Source organism: Dipteris shenzhenensis, chromosome 26 (assembly GCF_047967505.1).
Source record: "Dipteris shenzhenensis isolate YYH24624 ecotype China chromosome 26, Dip_SZ_1.0, whole genome shotgun sequence".
NCBI classification, from domain to species: Eukaryota; Viridiplantae; Streptophyta; class Polypodiopsida; order Gleicheniales; family Dipteridaceae; genus Dipteris; species Dipteris shenzhenensis.
Window position 1 is genome coordinate 51,153,197 of NC_141621.1, and position 21,788 is coordinate 51,174,984.

The window sequence follows — 21,788 nt, forward strand, 5'->3', positions numbered from 1 at the left end:
GTGTACAGTCAGAGACAAAGAGAATGACTATGCTTTGATGTTGTTTGGCACTTTGTATCGAGGTCTTTTTCAGCTTGATCTATATGAAAAAAGATCCAATCTTGCATTATCAATTAGCACTCCCACTGCTGCGATGCAGAATGCAGAGTTATTGCATGCCAGGTATGGGCACATGAGCTATGGCAACTTAATGACACTTCAAGGGCATGATATGGTTGATGCATTACCTCCTTTGCAATCGCCTCCTCCTCATGCATGTGAAGGTTGCAACCTTGGCAAGATGCCTAGACTTCCCTTCAAGAAGTGAAAGCTACACGGAAATTACAGCTTATTCACAATGATGTCTGCGGTCCCATGAGGACACCTGCTTTTGGGGGTTATCTCTATTTTGTTACATTCATAGATGACTTCACCAACTACACTTGGGTCTATGGTCTCAAGGCAAAATCAGAAGTGTTTATGCATTTCAAACACTTTGTGGCTATGGTTGAGAATGAGACAGGACTCAAGGTGCAGACACTTCGCACAAATCGAGGGGGGGAGTATATGTCTCATGAATTTGAGACATTTTTTAAGGAGAAAGGCATCACGCATCAGCTTACAGTAAGGCTTACACCTCAACAGAATGGCAAAGCTCAACGGAAGAATCGCACTGCCATGGAGATGGATAGATGCATGCTCACAAGTAAGAAGTTGCCTCACAGGTTCTGGCTAGAAGGCCTCATGTGTGCCAACTATATTTTGAATCGGGCTCCTACAAAGGCTTTGAAGACAATCACTCCCTATGAGGCATGGCATGGGAGAAAGCCTTCAGTGGACCATTTCAGAGTTTTTGGTTGTGTTGCATATGCCCACGTGCCTGTGGAGTTTAGACACAAGTTGTCAGATAAGGCACTCAAATGCATTTTTGTGGGATATAGTTCACAAAGCAAAGGCTATTGTCTCTACAATCCTGCTACACGCAAGATTTTTGTTAGTAGAGATGCTATATTTTCTGAAAATTCAGCACATAGACATGCTGAATTTCAGATTCCAACTTCTTCAGATGATGTGTTTGAGGGGATGCTTCCTATAGCATTTGGTTCCCCCGCTGAAACTCAGAATTTACAGCAACCTCCTCCAGATCCACATGTCCAGATTCAGCCACCGGCTGATTTAGTACCACCTCAGGGTGTGGATGAAGTTGTCAGGCAAGAAATTCAAAAGATACACGCAGCCAAAACAGTCCCGAATTGGTTGCTTCAGACTCTCAGGTAGAGTAGCTTGAGGCTCCATTGCCTGGCAGGACTCGCAGTGCAGTAAGGCACGCAAGGGGGGCTCTTTCAATTGAGACAGCTTATGCAGGGACTCTTCCTGATGAAGAGGAGCCTGACTCTTTTGAAGAAGCAAAGGATAATGTGCATTGGATGCAAGCCATGCACAATGAGTTGCAGTCCATAGAGAAAAATCAGACTTAGGCTGTCGTGGATTTGCCACCAGGTAAGCATGCCATCGGTACAAAATAAGTTTTCAAGGTCAAACGGAACCTCGATGGGTCCATTGACAGGTACAAAGCAAGGCTGGTTGCCAAAGGATATGCTTAGAAAAAGGGCATTGATTATGAGGAGAAATTTGCTCCTACATCTAGGATGACAACCATCATAACTGTTATTGGCATGGCTGCACATTTGGATTGGAAAGTCCATCATTTGGACATAAAAACAGCATTTTTAAATGGAGACTTGTTGGAAGAGGTGTATGTGAAACCACCTCCAGGCTTTGCGGTATCAGATGATGCACGTAAGGTATGTAAGCTGAATAAAGCTTTATATGGGCTAAAACAGGCTCCCCGTGCTTGGTATGCAAAGATAGATGCCTTTCTATCCAGCAAGGGTTTCAGCAATAGTCCAACTGAAAGCACCCTCTACATCAAGAAGGATGAGGGAGAAATCTTGGTCATCATTCTTAATGTAGATGATCTACTGCTCACAAGGCCAAATGGTGATAAAATTGCAAATTTCAAGGCTGAATTGAGAGCCACTTTTGACATGTCAGATTTGGGCATGTTACATTATTATTTGGGGATCCAATTCATTCAAGAGAGCAGTGGTAACATTATGTCTCAATCCAAGTATGTTCAAAAACTCTTGGATAGATTCAGGATGCAAGATTGCATAGCTACTCCCATGGAACCAGGGCTGAGGCTTACAATATATGATGCGGGAGAATCTGTAGATGCCACACTCTACAGTCAAGCGGTTGGATGCCTCATATATCTGTGCAATACACGGCCCGATAATCAATATGCAGTATCTCAGGTGAGTACGTATATGCACAGCCCAAAGACAACACATTGGCAAGCTGTAAAACGCATTTTCCGTTACTTGCAAGGCACAAAGTCTTATGGCTTGATGTTTCCCAAGGGGGGTGACTTGCAGATGCATGCTTACAGTGATTCAGATTGGGCTAGAGACTATGACACTAGTCAGTCCACAAGTGGTAATTGTTTCTCTTTGGACAAAGCTTGCATTTCTTGGCTGAGCAAGAAGCAATCTACTGTGGCTACTTCCTCATGTGAAGCTGAGTACAGGGCAACTTTCACAGCGACAGTTGAATGTGTTTGGCTGCGTCGTTTGCTTGTTGATCTTCATCTTTCATTGGAGGGTCCTTCTCTGATTCTCACTGATAGTCAGAGTGCTATAGCAGTGGCAAAGAATCTTGTGTTTCATGCTCGCACGAAGCACATTGAGGTTCACTATCACTATGTCAGAGAGAAATTACATGCAGGAGAGATCAGTATGATCTATGTGTCAACACATGACAATGTTGCAGACATCTTCACCAAAGCACTTCCACGTGAGAAGTTTGAGGCATTTCGCAATGCCCTGAACTTATCTCCTTTTGGTGATTGATCATTTCCTTATACATGACATTGGCACTGCAGGGGGGTGTTAGAATTATTGACAAATTCTAGGCAGTGACCAATGTAAAGTCAATAAGTGGGTTAGGGGCACTTTTCCCTCCTTTAGAGGTTTTTCCAACCACAGTTAGTTCACTAACTACGGTTAGTGAAGAATAAGATTTGTCACTTAGACAAAACCTTATCGCTACACTTTATTCTATTGCACATTCGACGTTCTGCACTCCCACTCTTGCTTCCTGCCGCACTCCCACTCTTGCTTCCTGCCCCATTTCTATCACTCCAACTTGCTTCTTGACTAGAAGCATATTCTGTCTCACCTGGAATGGCATGGTCGACAGTCTCTGATAGGTAACTCTTTGCGGGCTGAAAGCATTCACTGGTCAAAATTTTTTCAGCCTCCGCTTGCTTTACAAGAACCTCGCCGTTCTTACTTTATTTCTTTTAAAGGGATCAATAATGTTGCTGATGTTATTCATGATGATGGCTATATGCTTCCCTTTTCTCTGGCAGCCACACAATATGGTTTGGGTTCTCATTATCGTACTTTGCGGTAGCAAATCACTAGTATGCTTTCCCCTTTGGTTCCGATTCCCCCTTTGGAACTTCAGGATCGATTAGGGGATTGGACATTGACTTCCCTTGGGTCCTCCTCTCGTCCTTTGAGGCTATCTCATATTATTATGCCTGCATTATACAAAATCCTTTTGCCACAACCCTAGGTTTCATAAAAGGGTAATTCTCTTTGGCAAATGCATCGGCCAGTTAAGTGGCGCTGCGGCAACTTTGGGCATACAAGGTTCCACTTCGGCAACAGGATTTTTTATGGCGAGTGCTTCTAGGGAATTTTTCCATCTGGACAGTTGCTGGCCCGTAGGCACATTGCTCCTGCTTTATGTCATCGGTGTCTGATTTCTCACGAGACTGTGCCTCATTTATTCTGGCATTGCCCGTCTTCTCGACAGTTTCTGGATTCTCTTCGGCAAAGGCTACAAGCAAGATTTCCGACTCTTCTCTTTGGAAAATCTTTCTGACTCTTTGGTTTTCATCCACAGCGACCGGAGTTTCATCTTTTCTTTGTTAGGGCTCGTTATTGAACACTTTGGACTTTACAGACAGACCGCAATTGTAAAGTCTTTAGTGATCCGAATTTTTCTTTATTTGCTTTCTTAAGCGTTCTCTGCAGCAATCTTTCTTTGATTGCTTGCAAACTCGCCAAATAGATCAAGATGTATATTTGGCTTATACTGAGATCTTCAATTGATGTATTTTCTAGCGCCTCTTTTTTGAGGTGACTATTCTTGTAATATAATCAATCAAAGCTTTCCCTTAAAAAAAAGTGTGTGTGTGTGTGTACACACACCCCTCATAAGACTAGAATATATCCAATCTTACAAATTAAAAATTTTATAGAACAAAGGAAATTTTTAAAAATGAGTAAATGGAAAAGAAAAAAAAGAAGAAACAAAAGAACTTAGTAACCAAGGGTACGCCTATGTTCTCATCAATACCCAAGCATAAGCTACCATTTGAGTTTCGAAAGATTCTGGTCTCTCTTGGGTAAACCCAGTGCTTACAAGCTTTGAAATCGCAACCAAACAACAAAAACTTTGAAAGCAAAAAGAAAGACACAAGCAGAAAATTAGATGAAAAAATGCGAAGAGAGAGAGAGAAAGAAAGAAAGAAAGAATGAAAGAAAGTTTATTAAAGTCTTCGGAAGACCGATGGGTCTATGAGACTGTGAAAATCCTGATGCAACGAGCTGTGGTAGTGGAGCTACTAAACGAGCGTCCATACCAATGCAAAATGCAAAATGCCAAAAATGCAGAATGGCAGTACTAAATCCTAAGTACAACATAGTGATGTTGGTGGTCGACTATATATCAATCTCAGCATCATCATCAATATCATCATCATCCCCAGCAACAACAAGATATCAGGATGGATGAGGCAGTGGAGCCATGAAGTCGGCAATAGAGTGCTGTCGGCCACTCAGAGGTGCGGTCCTGGCACGTCTCTTGGTCGTAGCTCTACGTCTAACCAGGGCTACTGTGACCCCCGTCGGTCGGGCTCCAACTCTAAATAAGGAGGGGATGTCTCCAAGTGTGACCTGTGTGTCGACCCTCTGTCTGAGCTGTCGGGTCACGGTCATGTCGAGGCCTCGTCTCGTTGGGGTCCATGTGATCTAGCTGAAAGAACTCCGTGATAGAGCTTTGAGAGGGATTAACCGAGGAAGAAGTCTGCTCCTGTCTCCGTGCTCGGAGTATCCTCTCGCGGTGTCTAAGTGCCTCATGAATGAAACCTGCCAAACACCGCTGGTCTGGGTAGGAGAGGAAATGGGCTAAAATCCCATAACTATCTCTGAAGAGGCAGTGGAAACGTCCTCGGATCTCATAGTACACAGGACACCTGAAGATGAAATGTTCCTCTATCTCAACCTCCTGTATGTCACATAGTGAGCATATGCGCCGCTCCTTGGGTAGTCGCTCTGCTCTGCCGCTCTCAATGCGAAGTCTGTGTGAAGAGACCCGGAACTGCCTAAGAGAGATCCTCATCGAGTGGGGTAGGTGAATCTGTGTGTATCCTGGTGGGTCAATGAAACCCTCCGCTGTGATATGTAAGAAGTGGGAGAGCCGTTGTGATATGTAAGAAGTGGGAGAGAGAGAGAGAGAGAGAGAGAATTATATTAGGTTAAATTTCCATCACATTACATATATAAGCAAACATATCAAAATCTCAGCTACATAACAAAATATAGTTTGGAACTTTGGATACAATTCTTTCATATTAAGCTCTCTGATTTGAATAGGTGAATTGGAACTTCATCCTGTGTGTACAATGTTAAGCTCAATATCAATACGAACCTGGAAAGTATAAGGAGTGAAGATGGAACTGAATAGTTCAAAGAAAGATCTAGCCAATTCTTCAACTGCCACAATCATGCAGAAAAACATCATCAACAGAGGTCAACACTTGGTAACTAAGGGCATCCTAGAGACAAAAATCAAATAAAAAAGAAAAGAATTCACAAACACAGTATATTATTTGCGAGTGATCATGCTGTGCCACAAACATGATGCTCGAAGAACCTTCACACAACATGAAGGAAAAACAAAGAAACCCTTATCACCTGTTGCCTCATTTCTTCTACTGAAAGAAGACCCAGCATTCCTCGCTCCCTACATGCAGCACGTAGTTCTGCTTCTGAAAGTGACTCTACACCTTCGTTCCGAATCATTCGATCATCATTTTTTATCCTGTATCAAATCAGAGAATTTGTCATATCATATTCATGTATTTTGTGCCCCTACCAGTCAAAATCAAAGCGTGAACACCTCATAACATAAAGTCTTTCTGGCACGTTCTACAAAAGGGATCTTAAAGAAAGAATACTGACAGATTAGAAGAATCTGAAAATGGACTTAAGGCCTCCAAGAACACAGCAAGAGGTTTAAATAGCAGATTTTATCTGTACATATATGTTCGCATGCATGCGCGCACACACACACACATTTCTTAGGAGAAGGGATTGCTGTCCAGCAGCATTTAAGATTAAAGGTACAGGCTTCAGCATTTTCCTCACTATAGGAAATCTCCTGTATATCGATATAGAAAACAACATTATTTCGAACCACTGAGACAGTAAGCATGCACTCAGCAATACAAGGTATAAATAGCAATCAGAAATGCAAATTTTATGGAAAGACGAAATATATATAGTACTACCACAAACGCTCTTAATCTAGCACCTTCAATAGTACAATAATGTGACAAAAGGAAAGCACATTTATATATACCTTTGTAAGACTAGAATATATCCAATCATACAAATTTGGATTTTTTGTTGTTCTAAAGTCCAAAAATCTACACAGAAAATAAAAGAGAAAGCGAAAGAGAAGAAAAAAGAGGTAACAAAAAACTTTTAGAAAAACAAAAGGAAGACATACTTAGCAAGCAAAGCAACACTTATGTCGTCATCAGTGCCCAAGCATAAGCAGCTATACTGGGTTTCTAAAGACCCACGGAGTCTCTTGAGCAAACCTAGTGCTTACTAAAATACGTCAAATAAACAAAAGAGAAAGAAAACAAGAAAGGAAGAAGGTGACTAAGTAAAAATGAAACAAAATCTTCCAAAAACAGAACAAAAACTCTCTCTCTCTCTCTTAAAACATAAAAAACTAAAACTTTCCCATCATACAGGTGCATACCATTATCATTTCCACATCATCCTTCTTAGTTAGGACCTCTACCAACACTTGAAAGGAGGTACGGCTCCTTATTTAGGAGAACTGGGATTTTTCTCATTAGATATATGTGTATGCCACAGGGTTTATCACATATAATATTGTTACATTTATGGTATCTATATTATACACAAACAAATAGAAGCATTACAGATTGTATCAACATGAATTGTGTATACAAATCTTCAATATGTGCATGTCTGAACACATAAATGGCATTGATCCACAGCTTATGACCTATGTGACCTCATACTTACGAACCCTTTACGTTCTTATGTTTATGGTATGCATGACTATCATGGCAAATAAAGATGCTACCTATGTCTATAAACATGACTTATGATTGTTAGTGAATATACATTTATTATAGATATGGCATGATGTGCTTGTTGAATTATACATTTATTATAGATATGGCATGATGTGCTTGTTGAATATGCATAGCACACACAAGGACCAAAAATAGGTGTTCCAAGGGAAGTTGGCTGCATGCCTTTTCTCTAGCACCTCCATTTCCTCTAGTTTCAACCAGCAAGCCCATGTTATTTAGTAAAATTCAGCCTTTTATTGCATTCACCAAAATGTTGAATGGATACAGATTCTTAGAAAACCTTATGCTTAGCCTAATCCAAAGAAGGCTGACTTTGAATAGAGGCACGTTCTTCTCTAGAATACATTAGCTGCAGGAAACCAAACTTCATACAACCTTTCCTTCCCAGTATACTCTTCCCAAAATTCCTACCTCACCACAATGTCATCACGTTCCCCCCTCTCTGGGTTTATGAGGCAATTTTTGAGCTGCCCACACCAAAGCACGCAATTCAATTCTTTGTATTAGTGTTGCACCCCGCACCACGGGTGCACTTCACAAAATCCTAACAACTTGCCTTGTCATCTTTTCAGCTAGCATTCATCCAAGGCTACAAATAAGCCCCACCTACCAGTCACTAGCATTCATCCAAAGCTCTACTGGCTACAAATAAGCCCCACCTACCAGTCACAAACTTGGGTGCCATCCAGTTCCCTACGAGTTCATGTTTCCAATCTCACAGATCGCCTTGCTGCATGAATGGCTGCAGCAGCTCATTGATATTGAAAGCTGCCCACAGTATCTTCTTGCAAAACTGCAGCCCTTCCTCTAGCGGGTTCACGCTTAACGAAAGCTGCCCCAAATAATCCACAGACCTCTTAGATGTGTGTCCCTATAGTCCTTAGTCGTGTTGGTTATCAAGCCTAGCTTACACCCTTCCTTCCTAGGCCACACATCCCTAACAACAGCTAGCTTGGGACATGACAGCAAGGAGGTAAAAAGAGGCAGGGTTTTGGGATTAGCAGCCATAGGATAATATTTTGTCAGCTCTGGAGGAAGCAGATTGCTGCCTAAATGTGCTAGACGAAGGACTTCAGCAGACTTGCTTCTTGTGCCTTTTAAGAAAAGTGGAGCATCTTTACCTATATAAGTGGCATAGCTATCACCATTTGGCTATTAATTATTGTGGAGCACAGATCCTCAATCTAACGATTCACATGCCATGGGAGTTGTCAGTCCACAGATGGCCATCATTAAAAATCTGCTTCTACTCCAGTATGTGGTACTATGCATATGGGCTTACACTAGACTCACAGGCTCTTCTGCACAGGCAGAGGCTGCTCATCCTTGCATTTTGTATAAGTCAATCAAGAATTAGAGTTTCACATTGAAAATAAAAACAATACAAAACTTTTATTCCCTGCAAATCCGCTCTTCATTCGCTTAGAGGCATGCCTTGTCATCAGGCATATTAACAACAGATAAGCTCAAACATGGTCCTGCAATTTGATCAAGCAATGTGATGCAGGCAGATGCAATAAGAGACTCGAGCCATTACATAAGACTTTCCTTGTGACAAGGGTCAACAAGAGCCAGGAAGCATTCGATATATGAAAACCCCTGTTTCAGGGTTAGAAAAGCCTGTAACAAAAGCATCAAGCAGCCACAAGACCAACAAGTGCCATAATAGATTATCTAAATGCAGCAAAAGCTATGATGGTCCAAAATCTTGAACGATGCCATACCATGAGAGCTTGGAACGAAGCATGTAGCGAAGATATGCATCAGTTCCGTATGGCTTGATTCCCATGTACTTGCACATACTAACAAGTCTTGGCCTGTCATTTGAGTAACATCAAACACGTAAGAATTCCATCTTACAATCTACTAACGAAACCTTGAAGCCTGAGATCCAATAGTCTGCTTGAACCTGCTTATGTTGTCCAATGTGAGCTCATCGTTGAACAATTTTGCAAAGCCTAATATATCATCATTAGACACTATCTCTCCCTTGCGAACCTGTCCACGAAAAACAAACAATGCCATCAATGTTCATTTCTTCTTCTTCTTTTTTTGGCGAGGGGGGTGGGGGTAGCTTTCATCTACGTTGACAGCTTTGGATCTTGGAAGTCAAACAAGGGTTAGACCAACTCCACTTGACAAGCAAATACCTTGTTCATAAATTCATCAAGATCCTCAGCAGTTCTCTTGATCTCTCCACTTCGTGTTGTCTTAATTTCCTTGGCCATCTCCTTTACAGTGTCTTGTAGAAACTTAGCATACTGTATTCTTGCATTTAATCTCCGCTTCAGGGCTTCCTGTTTAATTGCAGAATGCATGCACATTTGAGTCAAGATATCTGTAAAAAGCTACTAACGTCTTCGATCAATGATTTGAGACCACAGAACCAGTACACACTCTTACATGTGATGCAGGCCCACAAGCACGGATGTCAGTGCACACGCAGACACACACAGAATTTCATACGTAACTTACATGCCTTTCATCCTAATGCCCCTAGCATGCTTTCCTGCTCTACCAGTTGATACCAACGTTATCACGTATTTCATGCTACTCGTGAACCAAAATGAGGCACATGAGTGACGCATTAATGCAAACATGAAAACATGAAAAGTCGACAGGTATAGACAATGCACCCCTTTGTTCCTCCAATTGGCTCTTCTTTCAATGTGAGAGGAAAGCCAAGTGGAACAAATATTTGGGGGTTGTCAATGATGAGGTAAGTAGCACACATCAAATGCACTATGCATAACCCCTCACCAGCGGGTGAGCAACAAAATTTTAAAGATAGATTTTGTGCAAAATCTGCTACAGATGATCTTAAATGCCGGTAACTTTTGAAGTTTGTTAATGCTCTTGGGTTCTTCAACCTAATAGTCTTTGCTTGTCTGTGCAAAAGCCTTCATTGTTGTAGGTTTGTAAAGCTGGTCTTGTGCTTTTCTTGGACTGATGGCTGTGTTGTACAGATCTTTTTGGCCATGTTGACCAGTATAAGGTTAACATGCCTTGTGAGAGAATGGAGTAGAGAGGCCTTTCATGGGGATGAGGAGAAACTTAGCCACAGGCTAGTGACTAGTAAGGGCTCAACACTCCTTACAATTCAAGAGGTACTCGAATACTCTCACACTTTGTCCTTGATATTTTCCTTCTTCAGAATTTCTGAATTACAATGCTATGAGTAGAATGAATACCAACCGAGGTCTTCTAAGCAGTTCTAAGCAACCTAATAAGCAGCAGTCCTAGCTTGAAGAGCTACAGCTGTTGCATGCGCCTATGGACTGTCTCAGACTCTGTGCAAACTTTTATCACCACGAGTGGCTCCAATTAAGAGCTGCCAAGTGTCACCATTTGAAGGATCACAAGTGATCCAAGATTTCAGGTTTGCGAAACTGCTGAAAACTTAAGTCCCACCTTAGCCTGTCACCAAGCTATCAGCCATTAATAACAGCAATCTAGGCTTCAACTTGCAGTGAATAAGATATGAGCCCACAAGGTCTTAATATGGCTCGTAGACCTATATGGGTGACAACATATGGATCTGCAAGATATTGAGTGAACCACTCAAAATGGTTTGCAGACTTATTTCATTTGCACAAAAGGTATACATGCTAGCTCTATCTTTTCAACGTAGCTCAGAAATGTTAAATGGCAGACCATGATCTACGCATTGGTGAGCTTCACTGTCCCATGAGGGTGGTGGAGAGGACAGAAACGTTTTGCATCACTCCATCCCCCCGGCCGCCCAAAAAAAGGGATTATGCAAACAACTCTAGAATGTCTTACACACTTAGGTCAGTAGCATGCTGGCTTTCAAAGACTATTTAAGCTTTTAAAGCTCACATGTTGTTCGGAATTACAGGCTTCATGCTCTAGAAACCTATCAACCTATTATTTTACCAATTTATTCAAGAACATGGTTTTTGTACGTGTACGTTATGTAAACCACAAGACATGCATATTTCTAGTCATAACAAAACATATAATGTACATAACAATGTATAGGATTGATATAGCATTGATGACTTCTACTGTATCATCCATAACCTCTTTGGAGTGCAGGTTGTGCCTTCTTACTATGCCCACCATAAGTGTACATTTATATCTCACATAAAGGCATCACCGTAACTTGATGCACACAATCAATCTTGTATAATGTGTGCATTGGAGTATTATTTTTTTCTTTTGTTTGATAACAGAGGCCATAATTCATATCTATTTGCATTTCAAATTGATTGTGGATCTATTTTGTACTGGTTCGCATATAAAATTGCCTGTGACAACATCACGTAGTTAAAATTCCCTTGTACCATTCTCATTGGACCCTTAAAAACAGCTATCCTCCAAGCATACCTTACCATCCATTAAAACTTCTCTAAGATAAGCCCAAATTTGGAACAATGACTACACAGGAGTATACATTCCCAATGCAATTGTCAAAATGACTTTGTCTAGGTGAGCAAAAAAACACTCAGGTCACGATCTCCAACATTTAAACCATCAGAATCAACCTCGACAGATGTTATAGACTTTGACCCTTTTGATAAAACTCAACCTCCTAATCCATTGATCATGTTTTCCCGAAACCAATGGATCTGGAATGTCTGCTTAACCTTTCTCACATATGATAGAACCATATGCCCATGCGGATCATCATCTTAAATCCATAGTCTAGTGTATCCTAATAGGGATTTATGGGCCATCGTGATGATCATGATACCTTCATAAGATTGACCCAATAGTTGAGCATATTCAGATGTCATGGAATCCTCCATAACCTGCCATGGCATTGGCACTCCAAGTACATAGAACCCTCAGTACGCAAACCGCTATCCAGCCAAAACACCATTCAACCGTCGTCCAATGGAACTCCATTTTACAATTCAAGCACAGGATAATAGCACATCTGCTGTGAAGTTATTTGAGCTACAACATCACAGTTGACAGCAAAAGATGTCATAGGCTTTCTCAAAATCCTATAGACAGATTTGGCCCAAGTGACAATAAGTTCTGGTTATACAGTCTTCAACAAACCATGTTGAAAGGGCGAATTCGTACAGTAATAGGAGCAAAGGCACAAACTGATAGTAATACTGACGTACTACTAGTAAGGCTTACCAAGATGACAAGACACTGTTGGCAATTGCAATGGCTATTGCCCCTCCCATCGACTGTAGGACAAATAAGAACTCACAGAGGAATATGAGGAATATGACACCAAGAACTCTCATGTTCCATCTTGTTCATAGAAGCAAGGCTAAAGTTTTCATTAAAGAGGTGAAAAATATCTCGTCATCGCCTGTAAGTCACTAAACGAACTCCTAACCGTGACATGATTCAAAGACAGATCGCATAGAATATGATGAAATCACATAATATGGATAGCTCAATGAAGGCATCTCTGTACAAAAGGTATCTCACCCGCATTTAAGACAATTTGTTTACATGCACCTTTTGATTGATTGAGACAAATTTCACTTTATTCACAATTGGAACTGTTTGAAAGACTGTAATATACCTTCGGAGCTACAGATGTATAAGTGTCTGAGGGGAAATTATTTGCTGCAAAACTCATAGGAAGGAGGACTGTAAATGGTTTTAAAGCGAGTAGGCTATACGCGATCTCTCTCTGAAAGCAAGGGCATTCGAGGGCTAGGAACAAAGATAATATGACCTTCGTACTTGAGGACAATGAATCCTTTCCCTCTTTGAAAAAAGCAGAAATCAAATATATACCTAGATGAATCCAGGAACATTCCCAAACTCATCCTCTAAAAACACAACATAGTGCAGTTTCAATCTCATGATAGTCACTCACAAGGTTGAAAACCATAAACTCCATCATGCATAGCAGGGACTAGCTACTATGACATCCCCACTGACGTCATCAGCACCCAACAATGGGTGTAGACCATAGTATAAAAATATGCTCTCACACATACAAATCCACACACCCACACATACTTGAGCATACATTTATACACAGTCTTCGTACTGAGTTTCTGCCGGCACTCCGGAGGTGAAGGGCAGACTCAGCCATGATGAAGGCTAGCACTAAAGGAGAAGGCTAATCAAAAGGTAGTCCAAAATCTCTTCATTCAAGCTACAACTGCTTGTGAAGTCTAAACATTTTCATTTTAGTCTCTCCCCAACGAGCATCTAAATCTAAATCTAGCTGATAGGGCAACGCACCATTTAAGATAGAAAGAATTATCACAATACCAGCAAGCCGCAACTTGGACGAAAACTTCACAAGGTGAAATTTGCATGTCCGCTAATACGGCAGAAGCATATACCTAGATGAATCCAGGAACATTCCCAAACTCATCCTCTAAAAACACAACATAGTCTCATGATAGTCACTCACAAGGTTGAAAACCATAAACTCCATCATGCATAGCAGGGACTAGCTACTATGACATCCCCACTGACGTCATCAGTGCCCAACAGTGGGTGTAGACCATAGTATAAAAATATGCTCTCACACATACAAATCCACACACCCACACATACTTGAGCATACATTTATACACAGTCTTCGTACTGAGTTTCTGTCGGCACTCTGGAGGTGAAGGGCAGACTCAGCCATGATGAAGGCTAGCACTAAAGGAGAAGGCTAATCAAAAGGTAGTCCAAAATCTCTTCATTCAAGCTACAACTGCTTGTGAAGTCTAAACATTTTCATTTTAGTCTCTCCCCAACGAGCATCTAAATCTAAATCTAGCTGAAAGGGCAACGCACCATTTAAGATAGAAAGAATTATCACAATACCAGCAGGCCGCAACTTGGACGAAAACTTCACAAGGTGAAATTTGCATGTCCACTAATACGGCAGAAGCATATACCTAGATGAATCCAGGAACATTCCCAAACTCATCCTCTAAAAACACAACATAGTGCAGTTTCAATCTCATGATAGTCACTCACAAGGTTGAAAACCATAAACTCCATCAAACATTTTCATTTTAGTCTCTCCCCAACGAGCATCTAAATCTAAATCTAGCTGATAGGGCAACGCACCATTTAAGATAGAAAGAATTATCACAATACCAGCAAGCCGCAACTTGGACGAAAACTTCACAAGGTGAAATTTGCATGTCCGCTAATACGGCAGAAGCATATACCTAGATGAATCCAGGAGCATTCCCAAACTCATCCTCTAAAAACACAACATAGTGCAGTTTCAATCTCATGATAGTCACTCACAAGGTTGAAAACCATAAACTCCATCATGCATAGCAGGGACTAGCTACTATGACATCCCCACTGACGTCATCAGCGCCCAACAGTGGGTGTAGACCATAGTATAAAAATATGCTCTCACACATACAAATCCACACACCCACACATACTTGAGCATACATTTATACACAGTCTTCGTACTGAGTTTCTGTCGGCACTCCGGAGGTGAAGGGCAGACTCAGCCATGATGAAGGCTAGCACTAAACGAGAAGGCTAATCAAAAGGTAGTCCAAAATCTCTTCATTCAAGCTACAACTGCTTGTGAAGTCTAAACATTTTCATTTTAGTCTCTCCCCAACGAGCATCTAAATCTAAATCTAGCTGATAGGGCAACGCACCATTTAAGATAGAAAGAATTACCACAATACCAGCAGGCCGCAACTTGGACGAAAACTTCACAAGGTGAAATTTGCATGTCCGCTAATACGGCAGAAGCATATACCTAGATGAATCCAGGAACATTCCCAAACTCATCCTCTAAAAACACAACATAGTGCAGTTTCAATCTCATGATAGTCACTCACAAGGTTGAAAACCATAAACTCCATCATGCATAGCAGGGACTAGCTACTATGACATCCCCACTGACGTCATCAGCGCCCAACAGTGGGTGTAGACCATAGTATAAGAATATGCTCTCACACATACAAATCCACACACCCACACATACTTGAGCATACATTTATACACAGTCTTCGTACTGAGTTTCTGCCGGCACTCCGAAGGTGAAGGGCAGACTCAGCCATGATGAAGGCTAGCACTAAAGGAGAAGGCTAATCAAAAGGTAGTCCAAAATCTCTTCATTCAAGCTACAACTGCTTGTGAAGTCTAAACATTTTCATTTTAGTCTCTCCCCAACGAGCATCTAAATATAAATCTAGCTGATAGGGCAACGCACCATTTAAGATAGGGCAACGCATCAAAGGCTACTCAGCAGGCTAAAAGAAATGTGCTTCTTCTTTGCTCGCTTGTCCCAGTTATTTCCTCGTTTTCTAACAGATTACGTAAAAATCAAAGATGGCAAGGGAAAAAATGGCATACTAGTGGGATTTTTGGTTGTCACAACTCTCGACCATAACTGCATTCAAACACCTGTTCCGTTACTTTTGCAAATGATTGAGCTGCATGGATCACATCGCGCTAGGATGATGAGAAGGCAAAAGTTTTTGTTTGGGGTAATTGTATACGTTTCATGAGAGAGCACAGATATCAGGAGATTTTGATAAGAGAATGTGACAATGCACATGTATGTAAGAAAGTACACGTATTATGTATGTGCCTAGTTATACATGTGTATGTGCATACGTGCGTATTATGTATGTATGTATGTACGTACGTACAATGTATGTGCCTAGTTGATATGGGTACATACATATGTATGAGCGTACGTGCGTACATACGTATTATGTATGTATGTACGTACCTGCATAACATATTAGTATGTATGTACGTACGTACTAAGTACATATGTAGGCACCTAGTTGATATTCTTCATTTCTCAAAAGATTAGTCCATGGTCAAAATATCTACTACAAAGCATTCTGGGAAAGCCAGGGACAATAAGGACATTTTGTGAAAGTCCTGCAATCTCCAAATAACAGACCTGCAAGCTATGGCAACAAAGACATTTCTATTCGATCAAATACTGAGCATTGCACCCATTGAGGTTCCACAACGGCTGAATGGTGACTTCTGGGAAAGCCAGGGACAATAAGGACATTTTGTGAAAGTCCAGCAATCTCCAAATAACAGACCTGCAAGCTATGGCAACAAAGACATTTCTATTCGATCGAATACTGAGCATTGCACCCATTGAGGTTCCACAACGGCTGAATGGTGACTTCATCCAAGAAGGATAACACTCGTTGCAGCACAATTCCCTTTTTTGAACCGAGTTGAGCTCTCAGAAACTAGATATATCTATTCATTTCCATTATGCCAACGACTGAGACTCAAGAAACCATATGGCTGCACTCAAGGTCATGGTTTTGGACTCTTGATTCAGACCAAGGCTTCACTGGCACGTGTGGGCAGATTGGCCTTATGCCAGTACATATTCAAGAATTGTCCGGAGAGAATTTTAAGCGATAATTTATCCTTACGTGATGTCAAAACTACTTTGCTTGTTTATAGCATTGTTACGGATGGTGCAAACTCACGGACTGGAACCTCCATGTATGTATATACATACACAAATAAAACTGTAGAGGCATGGTAAAAGGCTATTAATCGGAAAATGTGGGAATATCCAGAACTCCAACATTGCTAGGTAAAAGGCTACTAATCGGAAAATGTGGGAACATTCCTATTACCTAGAAGACACCAACATCGTCACATATAGGTGGCATGCGAAAGGAAATAATTGATCTACGAGCAGAAAAAACTGTTGAAACAAAATTCAATTTAAACATCATTTCGTTACGCAGACATTACCTCTTCCTTCATCTTATCTTGAAAAGTGGAGGGAAGCATATTGGGAAACACTTTCAAAAACACCGGAAGAAGAAATTCCATGAAGGGGACAATTATGAAGACAGCAAAAGGGACAAGGCGGAAAATATCCGCAGTTGTCCTGGTGAGTTGCCGTCTTTCCCTCCGGGTAAGACTCTTCCCCCATGCAAGCTTGAGTAGCAGCCTTGACGAAATCCTGACGTCTGCCCAAAGAAGCTTGGTCCCCACCCAATAGTGCTTAAGAGCATCCTTTAAATCTTCCTTCCACTGCCCCATCTTGGTAGCCCAGTCCTCCCTACAGTTCAAGCCACACGATATAAATTTTTAAATATATACACTGCAGAAGCGCAACCGATTAAATTTGCTGAAGACAAAGAAATCAATACCTGCTCATCGCCGCCACGGCCCTCATGGCCGGTCCAATCCCAAGTATTCCGCTCCAAAATTTCTTTAAAACGCTCACTCCCTTGTTCTGCATTTCCTGGATTTTCTTTGCCTTGGCTTTAGCCGAGCTCAAGCCTTCCACTGCCTGATCGCAATCTTCCGCAGAAGGCTCCCGTTTCTTTTGCTTCTTATCTTCTTCACGATCAGTCTCATCTTCCTGAAACTCAACCGCCGTTGACGCCGCTGAAGCCGCCGCTGATGACTGCCGTGGCTTCTCTAGGCTTTTGCTTGGACATATCAACGTGCGAACTCCTGGGAAAGGCGTCCCAGCTTCAGTGCGATCAGCCGGAACTACGCCTCTCCAGAGCGTAGTCCCACATCCCATCAATCCACCTCGGCTATGCAGTTGTGCCTCCAGAAAGAGGACATCGTTCTGGCTACATCCCCCGCCCTCCGATACATGATGACCCGCTAAAGGCGTCTGCGGCCGCCTTGCAGGCGACTCGGAAGAGTTCCTAGAAGAGCGAACGATGCCCCAATGGATGCCTGCTGAGTCCTCTGCAGCAAGTCGGGTGAATCGCCTGGAAAGCCGTCGATGCGAAATGGCAAGCTGTCTGAAAGCCATTGCTTAACCTCTGGCCGCTTCTCCGAGCAGCACCATCTATAACGGAGCAGGGCGACGAGCAGAAACGTGAATAAATGGAGAAGTGGGAGGAGGGATCGCGTTGAATCGAAGGTAGCGATGGAAAGAGCGAAATCGGTGCGAATTGGAAGAGGAAAACGGTGGGAATGCAGGGAGAGGGACGATGCGATGCGATGCGAGGACGAAGAAGGGGGGAGGTCGGTGGTGCGAAGAGGTCGAGGGTTTAAGGGAGGTGTAAGGAATTGGAGTTGTTGTTGGCAACAAGCAAGCACAACTTGCAATGAAAAGCTTTTGTAAGTAAGCCCTGTCTTCTTCTTCTTCTTCTTCTTTCTTTCAAGAATTAACAGCACAAAACAACTTCTTACAAACAATTAAGTCCCTTTTGTCAATCAATTTGAGACGCATCCCTTCGCCTTTCCTCCTCTCTCCTCTTTGACCCTTCGGTTCTAACTAGTTCTCCGCCTTTGCAATTCACTTCCCATGCCCTCTTGCGCTAATTTGTTATGTTAGCTCTGCCCCTCTACGGGTGGCAGCCTATAGCAACCAGATTCGCTTTCACGTCTACAGCCGACTTTCCCAAAAACAAGATTGAATTGGCCTACCCTGTAGTTTTTCTGTCAAGACAACATGTTCTCTCGGGTACAGAGCACCAGTGGGGGTTTTGTTGCTGGAAATGTCTCACATGCATGCACAAGCGAGAGGCGGATCGAGCAACATGTGGAACAGTGCACGTAAGAGTTATCCCGCAAAAGGGAACTCAAACCAAAAATAATTTTCTCTTTGGTTGGAATCCTTCACTAAGACTTGCAAACGCCAGGCCAACAAGCAGCAATGCGGAGCCCTCCCTCCCTCCCATCTCCCCCCTCCCCAACGACAACTGATTTCTCTAGCCCCTGTGGCTGCTTTAAGCAGCTTCCCATTCTTTCTTTCTTTTCCTCTTCAAAAAAAGGCAGTGCTCTCGGCACCCTATTTAGAGATGGATGCAGATCACATTTTTCTAACACAGTGGTGTCGTACATGCTCTCTCTGAGAAGTTGGTTCATCAAGTCCACGATTGTCTCAAAAAGGAAGTTACACGATGATGTTTACACATACAAGTGCCCACCAGTTCTAATGCAAACAAAGAAGATTAAAAAAGGTAGAATTATTTCCTAAGTTCGAGCCCACCGACTGACGATATATAGTTTGTCTCTATCTGAGATTTTTTGCATGGTGGGCACTCAGGTGGGGCAACTTGCCTGCCCAACCTCTGTGAAAGGGGAATTAAATGCTTGCCTTGCAAAAACTGCATGGCGGTCGGGCAGCCCTTCAGTATGTAAACACCGTTCACAACCCTCGACGTTACTTAAGGTTTCATGCGAACTAGGTCTCATGTGTCCCCCCATCTTTTTCCCTCATAAAATCCACATTCTCACCAATTTAACATGGGAAATCAGTTTTCCCCATAAAAACCCTTTTCCCACCATGTCATTAGGGCATTAGAGTACAATGCAACTAATAGGAGGTAGCAAAGTCGAAAAGAAAGGACAAGTGTACCCTTTGGCTCCAATAGCTTGTTGAGAGGAAAGTTTCAACCTCCACAAAGGAAACAAGAGTGGCGGCTATTTTAGTTTTCAACCTAACATCAACGTATTTAGATTTTAGCACGTGCTTGTGTCAATGAGCAAGGCATTCCGTAGATTTCGATTATAGAATTCATGTTCGTCAGAATGAGCTTCTAGGTAGGGCCTTATGTCATGGATGCTTTTTCCTTATGGTGGGCATGTACACCTTCCAAAGTTAAATAAAAACCAAACCCGTTTCTTCTTCCACTGTCCAATTTGCAACCCTATGCTCCAAACCCTCAAGCACTTTCTTCCTTGGATCAAGCAAAGCGAAATTTGCAACCCTATGCTCCAAACCCTCAAGCACTTTCTTCCTTGGATCAAGCACTCGCTTTGCAATAGCATGTTTCAAGTGCTATGTTGTGGAATAATCATAATCCTTCTAAAATGGTGGTCCTTGGAGGAGAAACATCCAAACGAGTAGCCACTGTTCACACAATTCTTAGCTCCATGGCATAAGCACGTTAGAGAATGTTAATGTGGAGGCCCTCCTTGAGCTACTATCTTAGGTCACTAGAATAGCACATTCTCGACAGCAAGGGCAATGATAGCACTGACAACTACCACCTTGTTTAACCTCATGCACACCCCCATGTTTTCCTCACGATTTGTTGTTTATAAAGGTGATGTAACACATCTTGACTTTGCTTAACATGATTGACTTTAACAAGATGAGCTCATTATCCTTGGTCCACCATTATACTTTGATATACAAGTACTACCCTTAAAAAGGCCATAATGGATGACCCTTGCAAAAGTTAGGTAATGATTAATGCTAATGGGTGAGTCACAGATTCGCATGATCCCAACTATTGTCTTAACAAGCCTCCCATAAGGATGGCGCCTACAAAATTGGGCTGTCTTTTATCAACCCAAAATTCAAAGTCAATGATATATTGAGCCCACCATTCTATATCGAGTCACATCGGGTTAGCTTAATCAATCCCATGTTCCACTCTATACTTTCACTAGATCAAATGTAGAGATACCATCTAGGGACAACCTTTGGTTCACTTTTCTAAAGTGATTTCCCATTTACTTTGATTCAATCAATATAATAAAATTAATCATTCTTGAGAATCATCTCCTTGTTGCACGAGGCAACACCGTGACAATCATCTCCTTGTTGCATGAGGCAACATGCGTTGATGATGTTCTTGACAATAATCTCCTTATTCTTGATGATGTTCTTGAAAATAATCTCCTTGTTGCATGAGGTAAGAGGCATTGATTTTTCCAAGCACTAAGGTTGCATTCAACCAACAACATGATCATGCCACATCATGGATATGGTGTGTACTCTTTGTTTGCCATTGAGACGTTTGTAAGAAATGGGTAGATAAGATCTAGAATCAAGAATGAAAATGTGTAGATTACACTTTTTAAGATATTCACAATATGTATCTTGGACTTTTTAGGGTATCCACAAATGACCATCTGAATCATGTAAAATAAGAAATTGGTAGCCATGGGCATAGTCATGCACTTCATTGTAGCCTTTAAAAATTGTGGCCCCATGTATAATCCTAATTACTTTAACATGCATTTATGTGCGTAGCTTTGCTACCTCAAAGATACATGTACAAATTATGTGTCAAATGCAACAATATGATGATTGGATTCTCTCTCTTCCTTTACTTTTCCCATGTGTTCAATAGGACAAGTTCAAGCAGATGCTTCTATGGGTGAACCTCTTGAACATAAAACAAAACATGTATACCAAATAGCCTGTAAGCTGCATATTCCTCCTCAATGAGAAAACAAAGCTATAACATTGGTTTTTCCCACATTGTAGGAGTATGTCCTCCATATCCATCTCCATCCATTCAATTCCTTTTACCATTCAATGTGTTCATTTTACTAATCATATTCGGCAATTGGGAAATTATATATTTTCAATCCATGAAGCACTAATAAATAGAGAAAGCTAGTTGGGGTCTAGCCTAATTCATTAAGTCATGACTCATTGCCTATGAGTAGGTGCTAGCACTTA

At 41.7% G+C, this 21,788-nt stretch overlaps 1 protein-coding gene across 1 annotated transcript in view; it reads right to left on the bottom strand.

Moving 5' to 3' along the window:
- The window catches only part of LOC147885241 (uncharacterized), a 62,420-nt gene extending 43,898 nt beyond the window's left edge, over window positions 1-18,522 (bottom strand). The window contains exons 1-7 of the mRNA XM_087397183.1: window positions 17,551-18,522; window positions 17,147-17,459; window positions 9,625-9,771; window positions 9,384-9,472; window positions 9,199-9,291; window positions 6,030-6,156; window positions 5,764-5,828 (exon numbers count right to left, since the gene is read on the bottom strand). Coding sequence (XP_087253309.1) covers window positions 5,764-5,828; window positions 6,030-6,156; window positions 9,199-9,291; window positions 9,384-9,472; window positions 9,625-9,771; window positions 17,147-17,459; window positions 17,551-18,173 — 1,457 coding nt within the window. The 5' untranslated portion in view covers window positions 18,174-18,522. The remainder of the gene's footprint in view (window positions 1-5,763; window positions 5,829-6,029; window positions 6,157-9,198; window positions 9,292-9,383; window positions 9,473-9,624; window positions 9,772-17,146; window positions 17,460-17,550) is intronic.
- Window positions 18,523-21,788: the final 3,266 nt, after the last annotated feature.